We start from the raw sequence: 25,945 nt of genomic DNA on the forward strand, positions 1-25,945 counted from the left end.
CTTTCCCCCATGTCCTCAGGGCCTTTCCTCACCTCCAGCATCACTGATCATTGGAGTGTGACTTGTGAACCTGGACAGGAGACATGGGGTCCCCGTCCTGGGGAGATCCTTCCTGAGGCTCCTGTGGGAGGCAAACTGGCAGCAGGCCCAGGGTCTCTGTGTCAGAGCAAGAGGGCTGTAACTGGCCTGGGGGTGGGGGCAGGGAGACAGCATTTTCCACCTATAGCGGGCTAGGGGAGGAAGGCAAGGCCTGGCAGGCCTGGGTCTGTCAGGAAGCATCTAAGTGAGATCACACTTTAAACATGTGCGTGCCAGGCACAGGCATGAACATATGCACGTGCCTGCAGCTGCGCACATCTGTACACATCCCTGGTGGTGTGCACATACATGTTGGTGTGTATTCAGACTCACGTGAGACATCGTTCTGGGCCTGTGTGCAGGTAAGGCAATCTCACCCACTCTTCTCAAACTTCTGCCCTCTTCCCGCCCTTAGGTTGGGGCTGGTCCTTTGGCAGCTGAGTTCTTTCTCTTAGAAGGGGTTAAAGGAAAATGTAGCGCTATGGAACTAAGTTTAGCAGAAGTTGCTGACCTGGTGCCCTGCTTCCCGGTTAGATTTTTTTTTTTTTTTTTGAGATGGAGTTTCGCTCTTATCGCCCAGGCTGGAGTGCAATGGCGTGATCTTGGCTCACTGCAACCTCCACCTCCCAGGTTCAAGATATTCTCCTGCCTCAGCCTCCCAAGTAGCTGGGATTACAGGTGCCTGCCACCACGCCCGGCTAATTTTTTTTTTTTTTTGTATTTTTAGTACAGAGGGGTTTCACCACGTTGGCTAGGCTGGCCTTGAACTCCTGATCTCAGGTGATCCACCCGCCTCAGCCTCACAAAGTACTGGGATTACAGGCGTGAGCCACTGTGCCTGGCCCCTGGTTAGATTATTGAAAGGATCTCTAGTGGATGTCATGTCACTGCATGTAGACAATGATGCCTTAAAGAAGGAAGAAGGGAAAAAGGGATGAGCTGGTAGCTAGTGGGGAACCCAGGGTCAAGAGAGGTCATTTTGAAGATGAGAATTAATCAAGCTAACTGTGTGGGGGGGGCGGGCCCGGCACCTAGGAGGGATAATTGATGGGGCCGAGAACTGGGGTGGATGGATCCTGAGGCCTTCTGGGTGCAAGATGGATACAGATGTAGATAAAGGTAAAAAGAGGGCCAGAGGTAAGGGAGCTTTGCCCAATGACTTCATTTTTTGCCCTGGCTAAAATGGGAGGAAATTTACCTGGAGTGGAAGGGCCAGGTAATGAAGGGCCAAATGAAGACTGAGAGTAGAGATCAGGTGGTATAGATAAGAGTGTCATGGACAAGGTCCCCTCTCTGGAAGGGCGAGAGGGTCTGAGCCGTGGAGTAGAGGAGACATCATGGGTATGAAGCTGGCAGGATGGGGTGGAGGACTGGAGGTGGCTTACTGGAGTCCACAGTTGCCAAGGTGGAGCAGTTCTCAGTGACGGCCAGGGCCAGAGGATCTTCGTTGGCAGGTGGAGGTTTCAGTAAGGATTGCTGAAGGCCAGGCCAGGGGCTGGTGAGAGGGAGCCTGGCCCAAAAGTCTGGGCGATGAGGGACATCACTGACAGCTTTAGGAGCATAGGGGCTGGCGGTGGGGAAGATGTGTGTGGACAAGTCCAGATCTGAGTCTTCTTCATTTACTGTGTCTGTGCCCTTAGTGGGTAGGGTGTCACTCTTTTTCCCCGGCTTGTCCAGTTTAATATGTTCAGGGTAAATGCTATCATCAAGGTCAAATCTCTCTTTCCATATTAAGTAAGGAAACAAAGCACAGAAAATAGTAAATAGAAAAAAAAAAACAGATTTGTGGTCTGGATAGTAACACAATACTTGCATTTGTGTAACTTTTGTTTGTTTGTTTGTTTGTTTTGAGATGGAGTCTCACTCTTGTCGCCCAGGCTGGAGTGCAGTGGTGCCATCTCGGATCACTGTAACCTCCGCCACCCGGGTTCAAGTGGTTCTCCTGCCTCAGCATCCTGAGTAGCTGGGATGACAGGCACCCGCCACTACGCCCGGCTAATTTTTGTATTTTTAGTACAGACGGTGTTTCACCATGTTGGCCAAGCTGGTCTTGAATTTCTGACCTCAGGTGATCCACCAGCCTCGGCCTCCTAAAGTGTTGGGATTACAGGCGTGAGCCACTGAGCCTGGCCAATAACTTTGATGTTACCTCCTAAGACTCTGCAGCCAGAACCATTTGTGATTTCTGATGTTCCAGGAAATTACCCTCTTTCACACCAGGTAATGCCTCTGATCTTTGGAGATCCTGCTCAGCAAGAGCTGGAGGGCTGCATATCTGCCCCCAAGGACCTCACACTCAGCTCTGTTACTCTGCTCCCTCCTGCCCAGTGGCCAGCATCACCTCTCAGATGGGGGCAGGACAACCTCAAGAACTCAACATACCTTCCTTTTTAAGCTACATTTTTATGGCTCATGCCTTCCCTAGGGCAGTGGGGATGAGAGTAAATAGCTTTATTTTCAAATGTCTTCTCCCACTGATGTCAGGTCACAGTCACCTGAAGTAGAGAGCATCAACAGGGGTGGGGTGCTGTCAACAAGCTGCTGCTAGGAAGGCCAGCTGTGGAGAACTGAGAAGCCACCGGGTTATCTTCAGCTTCCTCTTCGACTATATACACCCACTTTCAAAGCTCTGGTGACCCAAAATTTCTTGGTGTTCTCTATGGACTCGAAGTATATGGATGGTTATGTAAGTTGTCCACAAGCCTTTCCAACAGGGCACAATTCACAATTCCAGTGCAGCAGACACCAGATTTATGAGCTTTCCAGAAGGTGGCAGTAAAGTGCCTTGAGGAAGGGAATATGGTACGTGAGCTAGTGCAGCCCTGGCTTTCTGAAGGCACTGTGCCCTGCACCTTTGAAGGTGTTGTTCTTGTGATCTGGGATGCCCTGCTCACTTTAGCCTGTCTGGTCGACTTGATCCCTCACTTTTCATGGTCCAGCAAAGGCACCACCTCCTTGGGAAGTTGCCCTGAGCCCCAGTGCCCTTGGCACATACCTCTGTTTTCTCACTTCACAGAGGCCATTGTCTGTCTTCTCCACCCGACTGACCCATCCTATTCACCTTTCAATCTTTCCCCATGCCTAGCAAAACACTTGGAATGTGCTCCATAAAAATCCGTTGAAGAAAGAATACTGAACCTATGAGAATACGTGAACCTGTTAACCTGTCTTATCAAAAGTTTAGCTTTGAGAAATCATCATCGGCATCGACTGTTGCTGGGTGTGCCATGGGCCTCTTAGTCTTTGAGATATTTTATCAGGCTGGCCCACAGGAGCCCTGTGCCTGGGTAGAACCATTCCCCAAGCCCCAGATCCCCTTACCAGAGTGTTTGGCTCACGCTGGGAGGTGCTAAGGGGGTGTCAGGAACAGCCAAGGAACATCTCCGCTGTGTTTACAGCATGGATGGCAAGAAGGACGTTGTTTATTACATCTCACAGGTCTGCTTCCTGAGGACCACGAAAAAAAGTTCTATGATCTCTAAGACAGGAACACTTTTTGCTTTGAGTAATGGTGTTTTTTTACTTTGCAGTGAGTCTGATGACCTCTCCCTATTTGGCTACTGGGAAGCTCAGAGACAAATTTGTGGTCCACATCCTATGATGTGCATTGTTGTGTATTAACTTTCCCCGGTCTTCTCCAGCATATGACCTATTTATTCTACATATTTTTGTATTGTGGTGAGACCTATTGGGAATAAAGCAGGTGGCAGCACCTGCCCCAGGCATACAGCCATTACATGCAGCTGGGTCTGGAATCCAGGTGCTCTGACTTCATCAGGCAGAAGCCAAAACCAAGTGGGAAGGAAATGAATGCTCTGGGTCAGCCACTGAGGTTTCCCATGGATAAGGCAGTCCCACACACGCCAGCATCTCTGACCTCGGGCCCAGACGGGGCCTTGGAATCTCAGAATCTCAGGAAGGGCTGAGGTGAACAGAGCATTTAGGAATAACAAACTTCTGGGTCACTAGGCCAGGGACTCTGGGCAGGCCTCATACAACTCTTTACATAACCCTGGTGCCTCTGTAGTGGCCAGCACACGGTAGGTGACAAACATCTCTTACTGAGCGAGCTTCACTTGAGTTTGACTATTCCGAGGGCTGGGATGTCCCGCCCATTGTCCGATCCTTCATAGAAAGTAAGGATCACGTGTCCTGCAAAGGACATGGCTGGAGTGGCCAGGACAAAAATAATAACCATTGCCTACAAGGTGAAGTTAGGGCCAACCACATCATTTCCAGACCCCTTTGGGCGCTGAGGAAAATATTTTCAGACAACTTTAATCCTGGGACATAAGAAGTGTATTTGGTGCCTGGAGGGAGGGCCCCAAGAGAGTGGGGCGGTAGGTGGTGGATGCCGGAAGCCCAGCCTGTCCAAGCCGCAGTCTAGGCGGACTGGCCTATGGCTAGCAGTGGCCCACTGGGTCCTCGGTGGCTAGACCTCACCAGACCTCCTGTCTCTTGCCCGCAGCTCTGTTGAAGATGCACTGGACACCAGAACACGCCCAGCCCCTCAACCAGTGGCCAGAGCAGCACCTGGACGTCTCCTCCACCACCCCGTCGCCGGCCCACAAGTTGGAGTTGCCCCCTGGGGGTCGCCAACGCTGCCACTACGCTTGGGCACACGACGACATCTCAGCCCTCACTGCCTCCAACCTCCTAAAGCGCTATGCAGAGAAGTACTCTGGGGTCTTGGATTCTCCCTACGAGCGTCCGGCCCTGGGCGGGTACAGCGACACCTCCTTCCTCAACGGCGCCAAAGGGGATCCCGAGCCCTGGCCAGGGCCGGAGCCACCCTACCCCTTGGCCTCACTCCACGAAGGCCTCCCAGGAACCAAGTCGGGCGGTAGCGGCGGTTCCGGGGCCCTGGGGGGCTCCCCAGTTTTAGCCGGGAACCTCCCTGAACCACTCTACGCCGGCAATGCGTGCGGGGGCCCATCGGCGGCGCCCGAGTACGCGGCCGGCTACGGCGGGGGGTACCTAGCGCCGGGTTACTGCGCGCAGACGGGCGCCGCGCTGCCCCCGCCGCCCCCGGCCGCGCTCCTACAGCCCCCACCGCCTCCGGGGTACGGGCCCTCAGCGCCGCTGTACAACTATCCCGCAGGGGGCTACGCAGCGCAGCCCGGCTATGGCGCGCTCCCGCCGCCCCCAGGCCCACCCCCGGCCCCCTACCTGACCCCGGGCCTGCCCGCGCCCACGCCCCTGCCCGCGCCGGCACCGCCCGCCGCCTATGGCTTCCCCACGGCCGCGCCGGGTGCCGAATCCGGGCTGTCGCTGAAGCGCAAGGCCGCCGACGAGGGGCCCGAGGGCCGCTACCGCAAGTACGCGTACGAGCCCGCCAAGGCCCCCGTGGCTGACGGAGCCTCCTACCCCGCCGCGGACAACGGCGAATGTCGGGGCAACGGGTTCCGGGCCAAGCCGCCAGGAGCCGCGGAGGAGGCGTCGGGCAAGTACGGTGGCGGCGTCCCCCTCAAGGTCCTGGGCTCCCCCGTCTACGGCCCGCAACTGGAGCCCTTTGAAAAGTTCCCGGAGCGGGCCCCGGCTCCTCGTGGGGGGTTCGCCGTGCCGTCGGGGGAGCCTCCCAAAGGCGTGGACCCTGGGGCCCTGGAGCTGGTGACGAGCAAGATGGTGGACTGCGGGCCCCCGGTGCAGTGGGCGGATGTGGCGGGCCAGGGCGCGCTCAAGGCGGCGCTGGAGGAGGAGCTGGTGTGGCCCCTGCTCAGGCCGCCCGCCTACCCGGGCAGCCTGCGCCCGCCGCGGACCGTCCTGCTCTTTGGGCCGCGGGGCGCGGGCAAAGCGCTGCTGGGCCGCTGCCTCGCCACGCAGCTGGGCGCCACGCTGTTGCGCCTGCGCGGCGCGACCCTGGCTGCGCCCGGCGCCGCCGAGGGCGCGCGCCTCCTCCAGGCCGCCTTCGCGGCCGCGCGCTGCCGCCCACCCTCCGTACTCCTCATCAGCGAGCTAGAGGCGCTGCTCCCCGCCCGGGACGACGGCGCGGCGGCAGGGGGCGCGCTGCAGGTGCCGCTCCTGGCCTGCCTGGACGGGGGCTGCGGCGCGGGGGCTGACGGCGTGCTGGTTGTGGGCACCACCTCGCGGCCCGCGGCTCTGGACGAGGCGACCCGCCGGCGCTTCTCTCTCCGCTTCTACGTGGCGCTGCCCGACAGCCCGGCCCGCGGGCAGATCCTGCAGCGGGCGCTGGCCCAGCAGGGCTGCGCGCTCAGTGAGCGGGAACTGGCGGCGCTGGTGCAGGGCACGCAGGGCTTCTCTGGGGGCGAGCTGGGGCAGCTGTGCCAGCAGGCGGCGGCCGGGGCGGGCCTCCCGGGGCTGCAGCGCCCCCTCTCCTACAAGGACCTGGAGGCGGCGCTGGCCAAGGTGGGCCCTAGGGCCTCTGCCAAGGAACTGGACTCGTTCGTGGAGTGGGACAAAATGTACGGCTCCGGACACTGACGGCGCGCGGGGGAGGCCGCGGGAGCCGCAGTCCCTCCGTCCCCGCCGCCTCCGCGTGGGAGGGATGTCACTGACTAAACCCGGCTGGCAGGGGCTGGAGTGGTGAATGTGGGATCGGGGACAGGAGGGGTCTGCCGGTGGATATTTTTTTTTTTCGTGGGAAGGAAAATGCTTCTGCCAGGCAGATGCCATATGCGCCGTGTACTCAGGTTTTTCCTATTTATTGTGGACTGGAAGCTCGCCATCTCCGCCCGGCCGACCGGGCAGATCCGGCATGGGCTGGCACCCGGGGCCTTAGGAACTCCTGCTCTCTTGCCACAACGCTTTTGTCTCCTCGCTATCTGAATGGCACCCTCCTTCTCCCTCACTCTCTCCATCCCATTCTCTGCATTCTCTTGGTTTTCTCTCCCTTTTGCTTTGTCGCTGACACCCCTGCCCACCCCATGCTGGCCCTGTTTCTCTCCTGCCCCTCCCTCCCCAGCTCTCCATCCCTCACCCTCTGTGCTTCTGTCTCCATCCCTGGCTCTCCAGCGTCCCTGGCCTTTTGGTCCCTGAGCTTTAATGCCTTTCCCTGCCTTCTGTTCTTATTTGGACTGCAGTGGCCCTTTGCAGGAGCTCTGGAGGCCCAGGGGCTGAGGAGGAGGGTTACCCCTCTACCCATCTGAAACCTAGGGTCTAGGGGGATCAACGAAAAAAAGTCCCCAAAGAAGGGGAATTTGTTGTTTGTTTTTGAGGGGAGATCCCAGAAATGTAGCTTGTTTCATATTTTAGTCTTCTTATTTTTGTAAAATGTGTAGAATTTGCTGTTTTTCTTTTTCTTTTGACAACTCAGGAAGAAACTGACCTCAGAAAGAATGTTAGACTTTGGCTGCTCTCCTGTGTGCCCCTCACACCTGCCCCCTCCCCCCCACTCCATCCAGGGGACCAAATTCTCCCAGACACTCAAAAAATGAGACTTACGGGGAAGGGGAGAGGAAGACCCAGAGGCCTCAGTGAAACCCCAGCTATTCCTGGTCAGAAGCAGAATGTATTCCTAAGGGCTCCCTCCCCAGGGCCGAGGCCTGAGGCATGAATGTGGGGAGTGGGCTGTGGGGTTTGAGAGAAGGGAGGCCTTATTCCTCTCCTGCTGCTCCCCACCCCCTGCCCCACCCAACCCCTCCGCTGAGTGTTTTCTGTGAAGGGCTATCCAGAGTTAGGATGCCCTTGCCCAATTCCTTCCTGAGACCCAGAAAGTAGGGTGGGAGGGCCCAAATGGGAAGGTGACCTAAGCAGAAAGTCTCCAGAGAGGTCATGTCCCCTGGCCCTGCCTTGGCAGAGGTCCCCAGTGACTTATGCTAGGAGGATTCCATCTGGGTAGACAGTCTGGCCACAAAATCAGCTACTGGACCTCAGCCATCTCTGCTGGAGGCTCTGAGGAGGAGTGAGCATCCCTCACTTGGGGGGCTCTGTGAGGAAATGTGCCTTCGCCATTCCCCCGGAGTCCTAGGTCTGGAGCTCCAGGGCTGGGAGAGGGTGAGGGAGATGGGCAGGGGTGTTTTCTCTGACCTTGGGGGCTTAGTCTCAGTCCTGCCTGAACTTTCCACTAGGCTTGGAACCCTTCCAAGAACCATATTTCTCTCCTTCCCACCAATTTTCCCTTGATGAGGCTTTAGCAGTTTGCTCCCACCACCCCCAGCCCATATCACAACTCTGATCTTAGTCCAAAGCAGGGGACACGCCCCCCCACCACCACTTTTTCTCTCTCCCACCTCAGCCTCCTGTGCAGTTCCTTGCCTGCCCGTGCATTTCTTAGAGTCTACTGCCTCCCCTCTGGCTGGAAGGGTGTCTGTGGGGGACCGTTCAGGGGCCCTGGCACCCAGGGCCTGTGCTGGCCTAGAAGTGCTGACCAGAAGGCTGCTCTGTTCCCCTCCCCCCCACCCCCGTTGCTTTCTGGCCCCCTCTTTGGAGCCAGCCTCCCACAGGGCTTTGGTGCCTCAGAAGCAGTGGGCTGCCGGGTCACAGCCGCAGGCTGCAAAAGACCCTCGGAGGGAGCATGGAGTGAGGGGTTCTCTCTCAGGTGTGTATGTATTGGGGGGTGGGGGGGTGGAGGGTGTCAGGGAAGTTGGGGTGGGATCCCAGCCTTCCCTTCAAGAGGCAGGGAGCTCTGGGAGGTGGAGTCCCCACCGCTTTCTCTACTAGGCTCCTCCTGTTCCCCAGGCTTGGGGAGCTTTGCACAAGGAGACTGCCCCCAGCCTAGTGGCACCTACCTCATGGGCTCTGGGGCAGGTAGGGGAAGGGCCAGTCCAGCTCTGGTAATGTTGGGGGGAGGCATACCAAAGAATCCAGGGGCAGGGAGTGGGGAGGGTGACTTCCGAGCTGGCCTCTCCCCTTCCTCTACCCAGACTGGGGCTGGGATCCTCTCCTCCCGCTGTAACCATTTCTACCTCATTTTGCTGCGTGTTGTACATGGACGTATTTATCTCCTGTCTGACGATGCTCTGCAGTTGTGGTCTGTCTACCTCAGAAGAGACTGTATTTTAAAAGAAAGTATTACACAGTATTAAAGCGATGACATGTGGTTTGCAGAAGATTTCTCGGGGGCAGTGGGATGTGGGAGTCCTCTGGGAGATGTCTGGACACCTGGGTATGCTGGTGCCCTGGGCGGGGTGTTCCTAATCCCTTAGTAACAAGGAGCAAGGACTCCTGTGACTCACTGTGATACAGTGAGTACCTACAGGAATGGGCACTGAGGCTATGGGGAAGAAGCCATGGGTAAGGGGCCTTCCTGCCGTTCTGAGCTCTGACATTCAGCACTGGGGCAGGCTCATTGTATCCCCAGAGCCACAAAATAGGGGGGCAAGGAAGGGCTCACATGTTTGTTGAATGAGTGAAGAATGCATGGAGGAAGGGGGTTGCTGAAGAGAGGGAGGAGCCATCCAGAACCTGCAGCAGCCTTCATTGAATAGAGCTAGGGTTATACTTGTATTCCATTCTCAGTGGAGATAAAGTGGATAGAGGGCGGGGTGTGGAGACGGCCAAGTTCCAATGTTTCAGGTGACGTGGTGTCCTTTGTCTACCATCCCCCCATCCATCAGTCCCCTAATTCTATCTGTGACAGCTCATCGTAAACTGGGAGACTGAACAACCTAGGAACACTTGCTGAAAAAGCTCTGTAGAGATGTCAGTGAGAGATTTGGACCCACAGCTCCTAGGTCCTTGAATACTCTAGGCAAGATTGCTGAGCATGCGCAAGAGCACAGGGGAGTAGTGCACCCAGGCTCCCTGCTATGGCTCACTGCACACATACAGGAGGCAGCGTGAGCATCAGGGAGACCCTGCAAAGCAAAGAGGACACAAATGTGAGTGTGCCTGGAGGTGGGGGCTCTAAGGCACTGCCCCAGAGTCCATTACCACAAGCCTCTCAGCCCTTGGAGGTCCAGACCCACCTGCCCCCACTCCTCTATTTTGCACCTTACTGTGTGCAGACATTGGGCCTGGCACTGAGGATACAGAAGGGGTCAAGCACAGCTGCTATTCCTGGAGCCCATGTCTAGGTGGGAAAAGCTCAGAAATTGATCATTTAAAAATACAACTGGATAAAGCTGCTGGGGGTGGGGGACCACATCAAAGTAGTCTTTATATTCATACACCTAGTGCAATTATCTGGTACATACAAGACATTGAATAGATGTTTCTTGAATAAATCCTCTAATTTCCAGATGAGTGCCCTGGTGGAGGATGCACAGGTTATCTTAAGAATGCCAAGAAATGGCTGGGGGCGCGGTGGTTCACGTCTGTAATCCCAGCACTTTGGGAGGCCAAGGTGGACGGATCACTTGAGGTCAGGAGTTTGAGACCAGCCTGGTCAACATGGTGAAACCTAGTCTCTACTAAAAATACAAAAATTAGCTGGGCATGGTGGTGCACACCTGTAGTCCAAGCTACTTGGGAGGTTGAGGCACGAGAATCACTTGGACCTGGGAGACAGAGGTTGCAGTGAGCCGAGATCATGCCGCTGCACTCCAACTTGGGTGACAGAGGGAGATTCTGATAAAAAACAAAACAAAACAAACAAACAATGCCCAGAAAAGATCCTGACTTGTGGTGGTCTTGGTGGGGTGTCAGGAAAACTTCCTACCCAGGAGGGGAGGGGGATAGCTGGGCAAAGTATGGAGGCTGGAAACTGCATCTTACGTGCTGTGCCACGAGTCTTGTTGTGTTACAAGATAGTGAGGGCAGGAATTGGAGGAGTGAGGCTGGAGGAGTCAGCGGGGACCTCACTATGGAGGGCCTTCCATGCCCTGTTAGGAGCTGGGGCTCTATGATGAAGCCTTTGTGGGAGTTTAGGGGGCCGAGGACAGGACTGATTTGCAAGTTAAGAATTCACACAATGGCCCTGCTTTGTGGCTCATGCCTGTAATCCTTGCGCTTTGGGAGGCTGAGGCAGGAGGATCCCTTGAGCCCAGGAGTTCCGAGACCAGCCTGGGCAGCAGAAGGAGACCCTGTCTCTTAAAAAAACAAAAAATTCACACATTGACTCAACAAATCTTTACTGAACACTTATTATGCCCTAGTTGCCATGGGGACAATGTATGGACCTTGCAGTCTAGTTGGGGGAGACAGTAAAAAGTCCGAGCTGCAGTGTGCTGTGGGGCAGATGGGAGGAGTCCCTAATGGGGACACCACTAAGGGGTGTGACTCGGAGTCAGGGAGGGCTTCCCAAAGGCGCCTGACAGCAGGAGGAGTGCAGGCCGCGATCAGAAGGAGAGCCAGAGCCAAGCTTCCTTGGGGGAAATGGAATAAGTGCAGGTAGGCAGGGCCCCAGTGTTGGGGGGCAAGGATGGGGGCTGGAGGACCAGCAAGAGAGGAGGAGGGTCTGGACTTGCACTGGAGTGGGAGAATGGGATGATGGATTCATTTAATAAATACTAAACTTTAGTATTTGGTAGACAAGAGGAGAATTTAGGAATTGAGGCCAGGCATGGTGGCTCATTCCTGTCATCACAGCACTTTGGGAGGTGGTGGCAGAGGCGGAGGCTGGAGTTGGAGACCAGCCTGCGCAACACAGCAAGACCCCTATCTGCACAAAAGAAAATAAAAAAAGAGAATGTAGGAATTGATTGAATATCGAAGTTAATGGAGAGCAAGGGGTCTAGGGCTTTTCATAAAGGGGAACGGTTAGGGAGTACATGAATTAGAAGAGATGTTGGTAACTTGTTCAGTTTGAGGTATTAGTGGCTATTAGGAGGCCTAGGGCAGGAGCTACAATGTAAAGGCCCAGAATCCTAGCCTCCTGGGGGGCTGAGAACCCCCTTCCTGGGTGTTGCAAGCCCTCTTACCCCAGTTCCTGAGTTTCATGAAACCCTCCAACAAGTGCCATGTCGGAGTCCCCGTCTCCGTCGCTGGGTGTTGGCAGCCCCCTTGTCCCCAGTCCCCTCGTCCACTAGGCTTCCCGAGTGTTCGGAGCCTCCTCCCTCCCACAATCCGCGGGCGTTCGGAACCCCTCCCCCATCGCCGGCGCGGAGCCCGTCCCCGTCCCCGTCCCCGCACAGTCCTCGGTCCCTGGTTCCCGCCAGGGATGGCGGCGCGAACTCTGGCGGGCGCCTTGGTCCTGGCGCTCTGGGTTTGGGCGCTGGCTCCGGCGGGGGCCGTGGACGCTATGGGCCCTCACGCAGCCGTCCGTCTGGCCGAGCTGCTGACCCCGGAGGAGTGCGGCCATTTCCGGTCGCTCCTGGAGGCGCCCGAGCCCGACGTGGAGGCCGAGTTGTCCCGGCTTTCTGAAGACCGGCTGGCGCGGCCTGAGCCGCTCAACACCACGTCGGGGTCTCCGAGCCGGCGGCGGCGGCGAGAGGCTGCCGAGGACCCGGCGGGCAGGGTAGCCGGGCCTGGAGAGGTGTCCGACGGCTGCCGGGAGGCGCTGGCGGCCTGGCTGGCCCCCCAGGCCGCGTCCCTGTCCTGGGACCGCCTGGCTCGGGCCCTGCGGCGCAGCGGCCGCCCGGACGTGGCCAGGGAGCTGGGCAAGAACCTCCACCAGCAGGCGACGCTGCAGCTGCGCAAGTTCGGGCAGCGCTTCCTGCCGCGGCCCGGCGCCGCCACCCGCGTGCCCTTTGCCCCGGCCCCGGCCCCGCGCCCCCGGCGCGCCGCGGTCCCCGCGCCGGACTGGGACGCCCTGCAGCTGATCGTGGAGCGCCTGCCGCAGCCCCTGTACGAGCGGAGCCCCATGGGTTGGGCGGGGCCGCTGGCGCTCGGCCTCCTCACCGGCTTCGTGGGGGCGCTGGGCACCGGGGCGCTGCTCGTCCTGCTCACGCTGTGGATCACTGGCGGCGGCGGCGACGGCGACCGGGCGTGGCCCGGCAGCCCCGGCCCGCTCGCCACAGTGCAGGGCTGGTGGGAAACAAAGCCGCTCCTTCCTAAAGAGCGGCGCGCGCCCCCGGGGGCCTGGGCTGCAGATGGGCCAGATTCTCCCTCACCTCACAGTGCCCTTGCCCTCAGCTGTAAAATGGGAGCACAGTCTTGGGGCAGTGGTGCTTTGGACGGTTTATAAACGTTATGAAATACCGAAAGAGCAGAGAGTTTGTTAATCCGTTGGAAAGGAGCAGCAAAGCCCGTGGGACTGCCGGTGGAAGAGGGGCTCAGGTACCAGGCTCCCAGGGTGGCAGGTGCACCGCCCAATTCTTGTCAGCTTAGCTTTTTTTTTTTTTTTTTTTTTTTTTTAAGAAGAAGCCTCGCTCTGTTGCCCAGGCTGGAGGGCAGTGGTGCGATCTCTGCTCACTGCAACCTCCGCCTCCGGGGTTCAAGGATTCAAGCGATTCTCCTGCCTCAGCCTCCCGAGTAGCTGGGACTACAGGTGTGCACAGCCACGCCCCGCTAATTTTTGTGTTTTTAGTAGAGACGGGGTTTCGCCTTGTTGGCCAAGTTGGTCTCCAACTCCTGGGCTCAAGTGATCCGCCTGCCTGGGCCTCCCAGAGTGCTGGGATTACAGGCGTGAGCCACCGCGCCAGGCAGATTCCTTCTTATCTTGCAATTATTCTTCCACGAAGAGTTACCACTTATTGAGCACTGTGTGCCAGGCCTCATGCTAACCAGTTACATACATTATTTGATGTACTCTTCAAAACTCAAGGAGGAAGGTATTGTCTCCATCACACATGCGGAAACTCGGCCACAGCTAGTTAGTGGCATAGTCATGTTCTCGAACCTACGGCCGTCTGACCTGAAAATCTGAGCTCCCGAAGGAAAGGTGTGTGCGCAATAAGGGGCTTGAAAAACGTGATGGGGACCAGAGCAAGATGTGCAGCTCCCCCTCGGGGCTACTCTGGGGCTCTGCTGGAGTGTGCAGAGGCAGCACCACTAGAGAGGGGTGTGCCCACGTGCAGGGCGCCGCCTCCAAGGTGCTGCGCCCCCCAGGCAAGGCCTCCTGACATGCTGAGTGGAGTCCCAAACCTTTCCCACACACCTGGGAGTGGCTAGGGCACTGCCTGCCCAGCTAAGGGGCTGAGCCGGGGTGAGCCCTTACGCAGACTTCTGTCCCCGCCACAGGACAGAGTGGGGTCCTGCGAGGTGGTGGTGCTTGTCCACCTTGGGCTTCAGTGTGAGGGCAATGACAGAATGACAGGCCAGTCCAAGAGGAGAGTTGAAAACAAGATTGACGTAACCCTTTATTGCAAATTCTAAAGTAAAAAGATGTACAGTACAAAGTAAAATTGAAATTTCATACTATAAACTTCCAATCCACTTACACATTCTCATTTCTCAAGCATTTCTGCCATTTCCGCATAAACAGAACAGGGAACAAGTCGAGGAGGTGAGGGAAGGAGGAGATACAGCAAGGGGAAAAAATTGTCTTGAATAATCACAAACCCCAGAAGCAAGTGAAAGGAAAGACATTTTCTCGACCTGCTGTCCTGGTGATGAGAAGCGGGGGTGGTTGGAGCAGTGCAGTTTAAAATGGCTCTCAGAATAGCAGCATTTATGGTACCATTTCAGCTTCCTTAAGTCCAATAATACTTTGCCCTTCCCTAGCGCCTTTGCCTCTGTATCTCAAAACGCTTTACAAAACATTTAGTTAAAGCCTCACAACACCCCTGTGAGGTAGGTCAGTATTATTATCCCCATTTTACAGATGGGGAAACTGAGGCACAGAGAGGTTAAGTGACTTGCCCAAGGCCACACAGCGAGCCAGCGGTCAAGCTAGGGCCAGAACACAGTTCTGCCCCTTTTCTGGAGCCACTGGACCACACTCCCCTTTACCTATGTACATTCTTCACACACACACACACACACCACATGTGCACACCCACCCACCCCACCCCACTTAGCCTCTATGTACAGCAAACAGCAGTGGGGGGCAGGGGCAGGGGGTGCCTCAGGAGTTTTAATGGAGGAAATCTTGGTAATCTTGGAAAGGGAATCCAAGAAAGCACAGAGCTGAACAATGGAAACTCTGTTGCAAAACTTGGGCCCCTCCCAACCCAGACTTCCTCTTCTCTCCTGATGTCCCCCTGGCTGGCAAGTTGCAGCCAATTCTTTAGGGGGTGGGGGGTACCTGAAAATGAACGAAGCTTTTTGCTAAACTGTGGGCAACATCTGAGAAAAGAAAGAGGCATCATTACGGAAGATGCCCAGGACTCAAGTCACAAAGTCATGACCCATGGCGATCTCACCTCCACAGCAGGCCTGGAGGCTGGGGGCCGAGGGGAGGAGGATGGGGACTGACCTACCAGCCATCTCGCTCCAGAGTGGAGCTACTGGAGCGGACTAGAGTGGGCACTTCGAGATCCTCCTGAGAGAGTGTTCCTGAACCAGGAGACATGGCCTAGGCCTAGAGAGGGATGTCCCCAAAGGGGGACAGGGAGAGAAGGAAGAGGAAGCGTGCCCCCACCCCCACACAAATGTGAAGGAGACCAGCCCTCGTCTGTGGGCCTGTCTGGGGCGATGGAGGGCAGGGCCCAGTATGAGCTTGCAGAGTGGAGGCTGTTGGGCATCGCACATGCCCTAGCTTTGGGGCACAGGGATAGGGTTTTTTTGTTTTTGTTTTTTAACATACAGGTGAAAAAGGCAGAAGTAAGGCCAGTCCAGCTGGGTTGGCTGACGTCATCTCTGAGGGCTCTGCCAGGTGGATTAGGTGAAGAGAGGTTTTATGGGCCTCTAAGCACCGGCCAGTAGTGGGGAATGCCACATGCAATGGGTGAGTGGGGATCTGGGGGGTCAGGACCTTGCTTTTCTTCCAATCTCTCCTTCTTAGCCAGAACTTTGCGAGAGCCCCTTTGATTTCTCTTCCCTCTATTCCCCTCCTTTCCCCAAATGTGCTACGGTCCCAATTCCCAGACCCCTCCCAGGACTCAAGAATTGGGATAGTCAAGCAACAAACACACCAAGACAGGCTTCCCTTGTACAGTAAAAAGGGTCATTTTTATTTTGTTTCCTTTTGGCTTAGAGGAGTGATGGACTTTTTATCACGTCTCATTAGGGCAGCATTGGCCTCCATGCATTCACTAATACACTAATCTTCACTGTTGGTCTTTTACAGGTTTACGTTGGTTGCAGCAAAAAATAAAAGAATTCTGGGCACTGTCGCTTTAGGGGCTTTGACTGGGAGTTTGTTTATCTCTCTCCAGTCAACTTCTGACGCCAAAAGTGGCTCGTTTAGAAAGGAGTGAGAGTAGGCCATGTTAACATGGAAGTTTCTTCCTCCTCTCGTCCTCTGCTTTAAATTACAGAGTCTCCTCATCCTAAGCAACAGGGAGGTTAAGGAAAGAAGAGGGGGAAAATGTTTTTCACACACAAACCAGCAACCGTGTCAGCTGCTGCTCAGTGGCTTTGGCTCTGCGTTTTAAATTATTAACAGCATCACACATCTTTTTGCTTTTTGTCCTTTTTTTAAAAGGTGGATTGTGGAGTATAAATACTGCACCAAGGACCTGGCTACAAAAAATAAATATTTATATTATATTTATATATCTATATATATATGTGCAGTGATACTGTGGCTGCGCTGCTTTTTGATTGGCTTCGTTAATATTTGGCAAAGCGTTGCCACTTACCCACTCAGCGAAGATGCACAAAAACGTCATCACTGATTCTTTCAGTTCAATGCCTGTTAACTGCGGGTGTAAACTGCTGGTGATGGTGTCATTTACTACCAAAGAAGTGTGGAGCAGGATGGGTGAGAGAGTGAGTGAGTGAGCAGGTGGAAGGACAGTGGGTGAAGGATAAAAAGGTGGGAAAAATTTTTTTTTTAAAAAGTGAAACTTCAAATACAGCGGAGGTGGCTTCTTTCCTATGAGGCTGGCTGATGGGTGCCAGATACCAAGGCCCATGTGTTACTGAGGAGACAGCCTGCTGGGCTGGGGTCAGGAGCTAGCGGAGGGAAACGGTTAGATCTCAGAAAAATCTCATCACTATGCTCTAGTAGCTTAATGACATCACTAGCATGAGCACATGGTGTACTTGGCGGGATCTTACAGCTCTGTTGCCCATCTCAAGACCTAAGAACAATTATTAAGTTTAGCCAAATCTTGCATAGACGTGGTTAGAATTTATTGCACATTGGAACAAAAATATATATTTTTTGTTGTTTTGGAAAAGACCATTAGCAATAAAAAATTTTTTGTCTGTCTGTCTGGTTTGGGGATGTACATTGGCTGACAGCATCTAAGTTCTAAGAAGAAAGAAAAGTATAAAAAATAAAAATAAACATGACAATGGCATAAGCCAGAAGCCATTTCCTATTTAATAAGTTAATAATTTGTATTTACAAAAAGGCATGCCAATAAAATAAAATTATATATTACAGTATTTATAATTCTCTTAAAAAGAATAACCACACATGTCAGCTTCTGTTTTGTGCTGTTTACAATGTAGCCTGTACATGTTACTATACATTCATCCTAGCAGTTAGCAGGGTCACTGAAAGATAGGCCTTCCCAGTCTGGTATTGGGTGTAGTACAAAAATTCTACGGATGCTGCTGCAGAAGCAGGCTTAAGAGAGCTGGACAGTTTCTAGTGGTCCAACAAGATAGAAAGCTCTGCTTGCCGACTTACTGTGGTTTGTTCTATGCAAAACTATTCTGGTGGACTGTGAAATTACCTTCAAAGTGCTTCTACTGCAAGGCAGATTGGTGTGTCTGATTATGGGTTGGTTCTTCTTCCCCCTCTAGTGTATGGTTCAGGAAGAATTTATTTGGATTTGGTTCACATGCTAAAGTCTCTTTTCACTCTTTGTATAGACTTCCTGACACGTTCAACTGCAGCATCTTGGCTTTGAAATCCAGTCATTAGGTGAGAAACCCCTGGACTAAAAACTGTCTTTCCTAAAGCAGGAGATGGAATGGAAGATATGACGCTCCCCCAGAAGCCACACTTCAATGACAATGGGCAGGTCGCTAAGCAGATAGCAAAACTGGCTGCAAGGGAATGCACTGAGGGAAGCTGGAACATCCTAAATAATTAATATTAAATTGCTTTCTCATGAAAACCAGTGCAGTAAAGAAACCAAGTGGGCTTGGTTCAGAGGCGGCTCCATCTCTACCTCAGGTCTCACCAGTGACTATTATTCTAATAATAAATGAAAGAAACCACAGCCGTAACCCCAATGCTGCTACCCTCACCCACCTCTGTGGGCAAGGGAAGCCCTGCTCAGTGGAGAAATGTGATGGAGGCAGGGGGAGCCATGCAGTGTGTGAGTATGCGATGACCCCTCTGCAGAAGAGAGAGGTCAGTTCAGAATATCTGAACCCCTCGCGGTATCGACCCATGCCTGGAGAAAGCCACAATGCAGAGGACATGATACGAAATGAAATGAGCACCCCATAACTGCCAATGAAAGGTCATTTTAAGTTCCCCAAATTACCCCTAGAGATAACTGGTGCTACTTTGAAAAGCACTTTTATCTCTACCCCAAATAAGTTCAATTCTCCAGTATGAAGGCTAAACGATCATCATAAATATTGCAAGATACAAATGAATTTTTTTTTTAGCCCTAGGATTTGGTTTTACAGTGACATAAATAGTACAAGCCATTTGGGATCAAAGTCTCCCCCATGTACTGGACACAGAGCAGCATTAAATAGTTCATCTTGCAAAATGTGCAACAATGGCTGTATGTTAGAGATGTCTGTTAAACATATACACGCAACGGATCCATCTGCTTGTTGGATTGGGTTTGTTTTTTGTTGTTGGTGGTGTTAGTCAATTAGTTGGTTGTTTCCCTACCCAGAAGGTGTATGAAGGACTTTTAAGAACTCAAAGAATTGTAGCCGGTATGGAACTCTTACCATTTTCTCCAAATACAGTGAACGGTGCAGGGCTGGGTCCTGTCCAAAGGCTGACCCAATGCAAGGGACTAGATTAGTAGTGTCCTGTGGTGTATGGATCTCATGCATGACTTCTGATCACGGCATGCCATCATGCAAATCATTTCTACGCATTGAACGAGCACAATGTTTGGAATCGGCCTGAGCAAGTCCTCCTCAGCCTGAAGAAACCTGATTGTTTTCCCCCACCCATCTCCAAACCACGTGAAGCCCATGTGGAGAAGATGCGCTTTATGTCAAAGAAACTGACAATTAAATGACATGGGCTAAATGTGAGTGTGTGTGTGTGTTTTCTTTTTGCTGCTTAGCTTAACTAATGTAAGAATGCAAATATAGTTTGCATGAACAAACGAACTTTTAAAGTGATGCTTTCTGCTTCTGAGAATCAATAAAATGAAAAAATAAAATCCATTTGGCTGCAACGGAAATATGCTGGTCCCGGCAGCCTCTCTTCTGTTTCTGTATCTGGTTAGTTTTGTCCTAAGTTGCATTGACTGATGTGGAACATGCAGTAACCACCTGCCCAAGCATTAGAAAATCTGTAAGTCTAGGGAGCGGGGTCCTTTGCCCTTGGCAGGTCACTGCTCAAGATGCAGCTGTGTTACGTGGTAAGCGGACGACGTTTGGTATAGATCTTCAGGTTAGAGTCTCCACAGCTGTTCTGCATTGATAATATTCAGGAAGTTTGTAAACAATCTTTCACTTGCGAGTCTTAGATCTGTATAATATTGAATTTTTGTTCTCCTCTAACACTTGGATTCTCTGACCTCTTTTTGTCTTTTGGCTCTTTCCCTTCTTCCTTCCTCTGCCCGCTGCTGTTTCTCCTTTTCAGGTTTAGTTACACTGTCATAGGACGGGAGGGAGGCTGTAGATGGGGTGCTCTCTTTTTTCTCCCGGTGTGTGCCTCCATTCTCCAGCTTATTAGAAGTTGTCTTTTTGCAGATGAAGCCCCGCCTTGCCAAATGTCCCCGGTAGGCACGCTGCAGGACCACTGCAGATACCTCCTCCTGCTTGCGACGCAGTGTGGTTGTGATTGGCTCGTAAGACACTTTGGAAGGATTGGATGCCACGAACCGCTCTTCCATCTGCTGCCGCAGGATGTCCAACTCCCCACTATCTCCCAGGACCCGCTTGGTGAAGGCAAAAAGGATGTCCAAGCAGTGGATGCGATCCCCGCTCACCATTGGCAGATCCATAGCGATGAGCTCAATGGTATTGGGCTTGGGCACTCGGAGAGGATGCTCCAAGGCATCTGCAAAGTCTGCCAGCTTACAGTACTCAATGAACTGGGTGGCATCGGGGTCGAACTTCTCCCAGATCTCATAGAAGGTCTCAAAGTCATCCTCACTCAGAGGGTCTGCACTTTCCTCTGTGGCTACACTGAAGTTCTCCAGGATGATGGCAATGTACATGTTCACGACAATTAGGAAAGAGATGATGATGTAGCTTACAAAGAAGAAGATGCCCACTGAGGGGTTCCCACAATCTCCCTTAAAGCCACTCCCTGGGTGTTCCTTATCTAGGCTGCAGTCAGGGGGGCGGTTTAGGATGGGCAGCAGCAGGCCATCCCAACCAGCTGAGGTTGTGATTTGAAACAGGCAGATCATGCTGTTGCCAAATGTCTCAAAGTTGAACATGTCATCGATACCAGCCTCGTGCTTCACATATGCAAAATTGGACATCCCAAAAATGGAGAAGATGAACATGACCAGGAAGAGCAGAAGGCCGATGTTGAACAGGGCAGGCAAGGACATCATTAAGGCAAAGAGCAGGGTACGAATCCCTTTGGCACCTTTGATCAGACGCAAGATGCGCCCAATACGGGCCAATCGGATGACTCGGAATAGGGTTGGGGAAACAAAGTATTTCTCAATTATATCTGCCAGGAACATTCCTAAGAAGAGGAATAGAAGAAGTTATGTTATTGAGATTGGAGACACCCTTTCTCTTTATTTTTTTTACCTGGCATTGTGGAACCCTTAGGTTCAAAGGGCTTTGCAGAATAAGTGCCTTACTATTCAGTCTGAACTCTCAAAAAGTGACATTTTGGCTGGGCATGGGGGCTCACGCCTGTAATCCCAGGACTTTGGGAGGCCAAGGCAGGTGGATTACTTGAGGCCAGGAGTTGGAGACCAGCCTGGCCAACATGGTGAAACCCTGTCTCTACTGAAAATAAAAAATTAGCTGGGCGTGGTGGTGCACATCTGTAATTCCAGTTACTTGGGAGGCAGAGGCACAAGAATCGCTTGAACCTGGTAGGTGGAGGTTGTAGTAAGCCGAGATCGTGCCACTGCACTCCAGCCTTGGCAAAAGACCAAGATTCTTGTCTCAAAAAAAAAAAAAGTAACATTTTAAACATATAGAAAAGTAAACAATAAAATAGACACCTATGTGCCTAACACACATAACTAACACACACATTTGTCTTTTGATGTTGTTGTTTTTTGTTTTGAGATGGGGTCTTGCTATGTTGCCCAGGCTGGTCTTGAACTCCTGGGCTCAAGTGATCCTCCTGCCTCAGACCTCCTGAGTAACTGGAATGGAACACAGATTTAATAGAGGCTAGCATTTTACCAATTTTTCTTCCTCTTTCATCATTCCCAGATGAAGCATCCACAATGCTGAAGATGGTATGTATCATTCTAGTGTGTGCCTTTACAGATTTACTATGTAAGAATCATATATATATATATATATATATATATAATTTCCTACTATGGTTAGGAAATTATACTGTATCTGTCTTATTTATTTTAAATATTTTGTAGAGATGGGGGTCTTGCTATGTTGCCCAGGCTGGTCTTGAATGCCTGGGTTCAAGCAATCCGATCCTCCCTCCTCAACCTCCCAAAGTGCTGGGATTACAGGTGTGAACTGCCACATCCAGGCTGTATTTGTCTTCTGAGGTCCATCTATTTAGGTCTCTACCTTGTTTTTGAGATTTAACATTACAATTGTGAGACTGATCCCTCATGTTGAAATAATTTTAGATTACTCATTCTAACAATTGAGTGGTAGTCCCTTTTATGAATAGGTCCTCATTTACTTGTTTTTCTACTCAAGAATGATTAGGTTTTTTTTCCAGATTTGTGCACATATGATTTTCCAAGATGTTACTGATACTCTCCACAATGGAATCAAATTTCCATATCTACAAACAATAAATGAGAGGTCCTGGCTACACCTCATAACCTCATTATCCTTTAACTTTGATGTCTTACTTATTCTCTAATGCTAGCAATTTTCAAAGTATCTTCTTCTTTGCTCTGAAAAAACATCTTTGGTTTCCCATAGCCCTACCTCCCTAGTCTACCAAACTAGCCTAGAAAACTAAAGGGACTCTCAGGAGTGACTTTCAACTCTGAGCTGATAGATTTTGTGCTGCAAGTCGTGAATCAGAAACCAGTATCAGGCTGGGTGCAATGGCTCATGCCTGTAATCCAGCACTTTGGGAGGCTGAGGTGGGCAGATCACTTGAGGCTAGGAGTTCAAGACCAGCCTGGCCAACATGGCAAAACCCAGTCTCTACTAAAAATACAAAAAAATTAGCCAAGTGTAATTCCAGCTATTCAGGAGGCTGAGGCATGAGAATCACTTGAACCCGGGAGGCAGAGGTTGCAGTGAGCTGAGATCACGCCACTGCACTCCAGCCTGGGCGACAGAGTGAGACTCCATCTCAAAAAAAAAAAAAAAAAAAGGTACAAAAATTAGCTGGGCGCCGTGGCGCATGCCTGTAACCCGAGCTACTCCGGAGGCTGAGGCAGGAGAATTGCGTGAGCCTGGGAGGCAGAGGTTGCAGTGAGCTGAGATCACACCCCAGCCTGGGCGACAGGCAGAGACTCTGTCTTTAAAAAAAAAAAAAAAGAGAGAAAAAGAAAAGAAACCAGTATCAGCAGGTAAAGATGCCAAGGCATTAGGATATAAAGGCAGAAGGTGAAAGTGTACAAATCGGAGTGCCTTTTTCTAGTTATATTCATCCAGGGATTCACCTCAACCAGGCCACTTGTTCTTTAAAGCTACAGAGCAATGAGGGGACCCAAATGAGGGGCCACAGAAGGAAGGAAGAGGAGTTGAAAAGTCTGGGAAATGACAACCGAAGGGAAGGCACTGACATGTTCTCTTCGTTCAGTACCTTCTCTTGCCGTCCAGGCACTAACAAGACAATGGGAGCTTCAGCTGACATGAGGGATTTAATTTAAGGAAACATTTCTCAATCATAAGAATGCATAAATACTGGGGCAGTTAACTGCAGAAGGCTATAGAATCCCCTTTGAAGAATCTTAGCTTTTCAGGAAAAGACAAGTGCAGTAAGTTCAGCGAGCGGGTCAAGTAACCTCCTGGAGCCTCTTCAGGAGCTAGAATTCCATGGGATATTTGAGCCTTCAAGAAAATCTCTACCTTAGCCAGGACCCAGCCATGATGATTTCTCAGCTTCTCAATTAAATCATAACCAGTGACCAAAGAAGTCAGGTTATATAATATATATTCAAGTATATGTGATACTTGCAGCCCATATATGGTGGGCAAGTAGGGCTTCAGAGAGAAGATGATGGCTGAGGTAGGTTTTGAAGGATGAATGTGTGTTTGTCCCCATAGAAAAAGGGAGAGAAATGGGGCAGACAGTAATGTAGGCAGTAGAAACACCATTTAAGGGGTACTGTAGGTGGTTTCAGAGCTAGTTTTACCCCAATTCCTTGTGATGGTTAATATTGTCAACCTGATTGGAATGAAGGATGCAAAGCATTGTTTCTGGGTGTTGCCAGAGGAGATTAACATTTGAGTCTGTGGACTGGCAGAGGAAGACCCATCCTCAATGTGGGTGGGCACCATCTCATCGGCTGCCAGCTCGGCTAGAAAAAGCAAGCAGAAGAAGGTGGAAGAAGCTGACTTGCTGAGTCTTCCGGCCTTCATCTCCTCCCGTGCTGGATGCTTCCTGCCCTGGAACATCAGACTCCAAGTTCTTTGGCTTTTGGACCCTTGGACTTACAGCAGTGGTTTTACAGGGGCTCTCGGGCCTTTGGCCACAGACCAAAGGCTGCACTGTCAGCTTCCCTACTTTTGAGGATTTGGGACTCAGACTGAGCCACTACTGGCTTCCTTGCTCCTCAGCTTGCAGATGGCCTGCTGTGGGACTTCACCTTGTGATCATGTGAGATCACATCTATCCTATTAGTTCTGTCCCTCTAGAAAACCCTGACAGATTTTGGTACCAGGAGTGGGTCTAGAGGAACAGAATTTTAAGAATAGATTTCTTTAGTTGGTTTTGGGGTTTCTGGAGTTGGCTGCTTAATCTGATTAGACCCAAAAATGCTAAGGACTCTACTTCTGATAGTATGGAGAACACTGATAGTCCCTGGTGTGAACTGTTTAGAGAGTTAAGCAAAATAGGTGGTATTTGATATTCCTGATTCGTCGTTCTTGAGAGGCAAGGAGTTTAGTGACTCTATACGCAATACCTTTGACCATATGTGGAGAACCAAGGAATATAATGAAGTTGGTTGGTTCTCCTAAGTTCACTGGAGAAAGTGATGAAAGAAAAGGATGAGCTCAGGGATTCTAACTCCCAGCTCCAGAGCACATACTGAGCCTCGAGTCTTCTAAGATTTCCCTGAGTCTTATCTCCTGTAGACAAAGGGCTGAAATTGCGGAAAATCCAACACAAGTTCTTACCACGCAAGTGGCTGGCCTGCAAGGAAAGGTGCATGCGTAGCCTCCCTAGGTATCTATTGTTAAAGTGAGGGCACTGATTGGAAAAGAATGGGACCCTGCGACTTGGAATAGGGATGTGTGGGAGGACCCTGATGAAGCTGGGGACACTGAGCTTGTAAACTCTGACAGCCTTTTTTGCCAGAGAAAACAGCCTCCTCACCCCCAGTGGTGGCAATATCCCTTCCCCCACCCAGGCTGCCACCAGCCTTTCCACATTTGTCTGAGATTAACCCTGCAATGCTTGAGGCAACAGTGGTCTCCCCTGAGGCAAGACAATGCTGATTCTCTTCTGAACCCACCCCCAACACCCCTGTTTGTTTCTAGACCTGTAACTAGACTCGAGTCATGGCAGCTCTCTAGAAGTGAGGTTCAGAGTGTGACTCATGAGATGAGCTACACTCCAAAAGAACTGCTTGAGTTTCTTTTTTTTTGAGACAGAGTCTTGCTCTGTCACCCAGGCTAGAGTGCAGTGGTGCAATCTCCACTCACTGCAACCTCCACCTCCTGGGTTCAAGTGATTCTCGTGCCTCAGCCTCCGGAGTAGCTGGGGTTACAGGTGCATGCCACCATGCCCGGCTAATTTTTGTATTTTTAGTAGAGACGGGGTTTCACCATATTGGCCAGGCTGGTCTTGAACTCCTGACGTCAAGTGATCCACCCCCCTCAGCCTCCCAAAGTGCTGGGATTACAAGCATGAGCTATGGTGCCTGGCCTGCTGGAGTTCTCTAATTTGTATAAGCAGAAATCTGGAGAACAGGTATGGGAATGGATATTAAGGTTGCAGGACAATGGTGGAAGGAACATAAAGTTGGATCAGGTTGAATTTATTGATATGGGCCCACTAAGCAGGGATTCTGTGTTTAATATCGCAGTTCGGGGAGTTAAAAAGGTTCTAATAGTTTATTTCCTTGGTTAGCTGAAACGTGAATCAAAAGATGGCCCACTGTGAGTAAGCTGGAAATGCCTGATCTCCCTTGGTTTAATGTAGAGGAAGGGATCCAAAGGCTTAGGGAGATTGGAATGCTAGAGTGGATTAGTCACCGTAGACCTACTCATCCCAACTGGTAGGGTCCAGAAGACATACCCTTAATAGCTTGCAAAACAGATTTGTGAGGGGAGCACCTGCATCCTTGAAGAGCTCTGTGATTGCTCTTCCCTGTATGCCAAATCTTACAGTGGGAACTGCAGTCACTTAACTGGATAATTTAAATGCAATGGGAATAATTGGATCCCAAGGTGGCAGGGGCTGAGTGGGGGCACTCAACTGTCAAAGGCAAGGTGGGCGTAGCTACCATAATGGATAGCAGAGGCAAAGCAGCATTCAGAATAGTCTGACTAGTGTAGAGCTCTGGCATTGGCTAATTAATCATGGTGTTCCTAGAAGTGAAATTGATAGGAAGCCTACTACATTCTTTCTTGATTT

General features: G+C 51.8%; 3 protein-coding genes across 8 annotated transcripts in view; 2 read left to right on the plus strand and 1 right to left on the minus strand.

The window, feature by feature from the left end:
- Nucleotides 1-9,067, plus strand: part of FIGNL2 (fidgetin like 2) — a 30,768-nt gene extending 21,701 nt beyond the window's left edge. The window contains exon 2 of the mRNA XM_034935820.4: nt 4,547-9,067. Within this exon, the coding sequence (XP_034791711.2) occupies nt 4,558-6,519 (1,962 nt within the window). The 5' untranslated portion in view covers nt 4,547-4,557 and the 3' untranslated portion in view covers nt 6,520-9,067. The remainder of the gene's footprint in view (nt 1-4,546) is intronic.
- Nucleotides 9,068-9,069: 2 nt separating this feature from the next.
- TMDD1 (transmembrane and death domain 1) lies at nt 9,070-16,260 on the plus strand. The gene has a single exon (XM_055095644.2). It carries the CDS (start codon nt 11,855-11,857, stop codon nt 13,040-13,042), a length of 1,188 nt encoding a protein of 395 aa, XP_054951619.1. The 5' UTR covers nt 9,070-11,854; the 3' UTR covers nt 13,043-16,260.
- Nucleotides 16,261-17,207: 947 nt separating this feature from the next.
- SCN8A (sodium voltage-gated channel alpha subunit 8) overlaps nt 17,208-25,945 on the minus strand; it is a 218,864-nt gene continuing 210,126 nt past the window's right edge. For all 6 annotated transcript variants that reach the window (XM_055095641.2, XM_055095640.1, XM_055095643.2 and 3 more), the window contains one exon: nt 17,208-20,707. In XM_055095641.2, coding sequence (XP_054951616.1) covers nt 19,560-20,707 — 1,148 coding nt within the window. In that variant the 3' untranslated portion in view covers nt 17,208-19,559. The remainder of the gene's footprint in view (nt 20,708-25,945) is intronic.

This window comes from Pan paniscus, chromosome 10 (genome assembly GCF_029289425.2).
Source record: "Pan paniscus chromosome 10, NHGRI_mPanPan1-v2.0_pri, whole genome shotgun sequence".
In the NCBI taxonomy this organism is placed as follows: Eukaryota; Metazoa; Chordata; class Mammalia; order Primates; family Hominidae; genus Pan; species Pan paniscus.

What these genes read in the sequence shown, in the direction of transcription:
- TMDD1 (XM_055095644.2), top strand. Translation starts at nt 11,855, where the DNA reads ATGAAACCCTCCAACAAGTGCCATGTCGGAGTCCCCGTCTCCGTCGCT.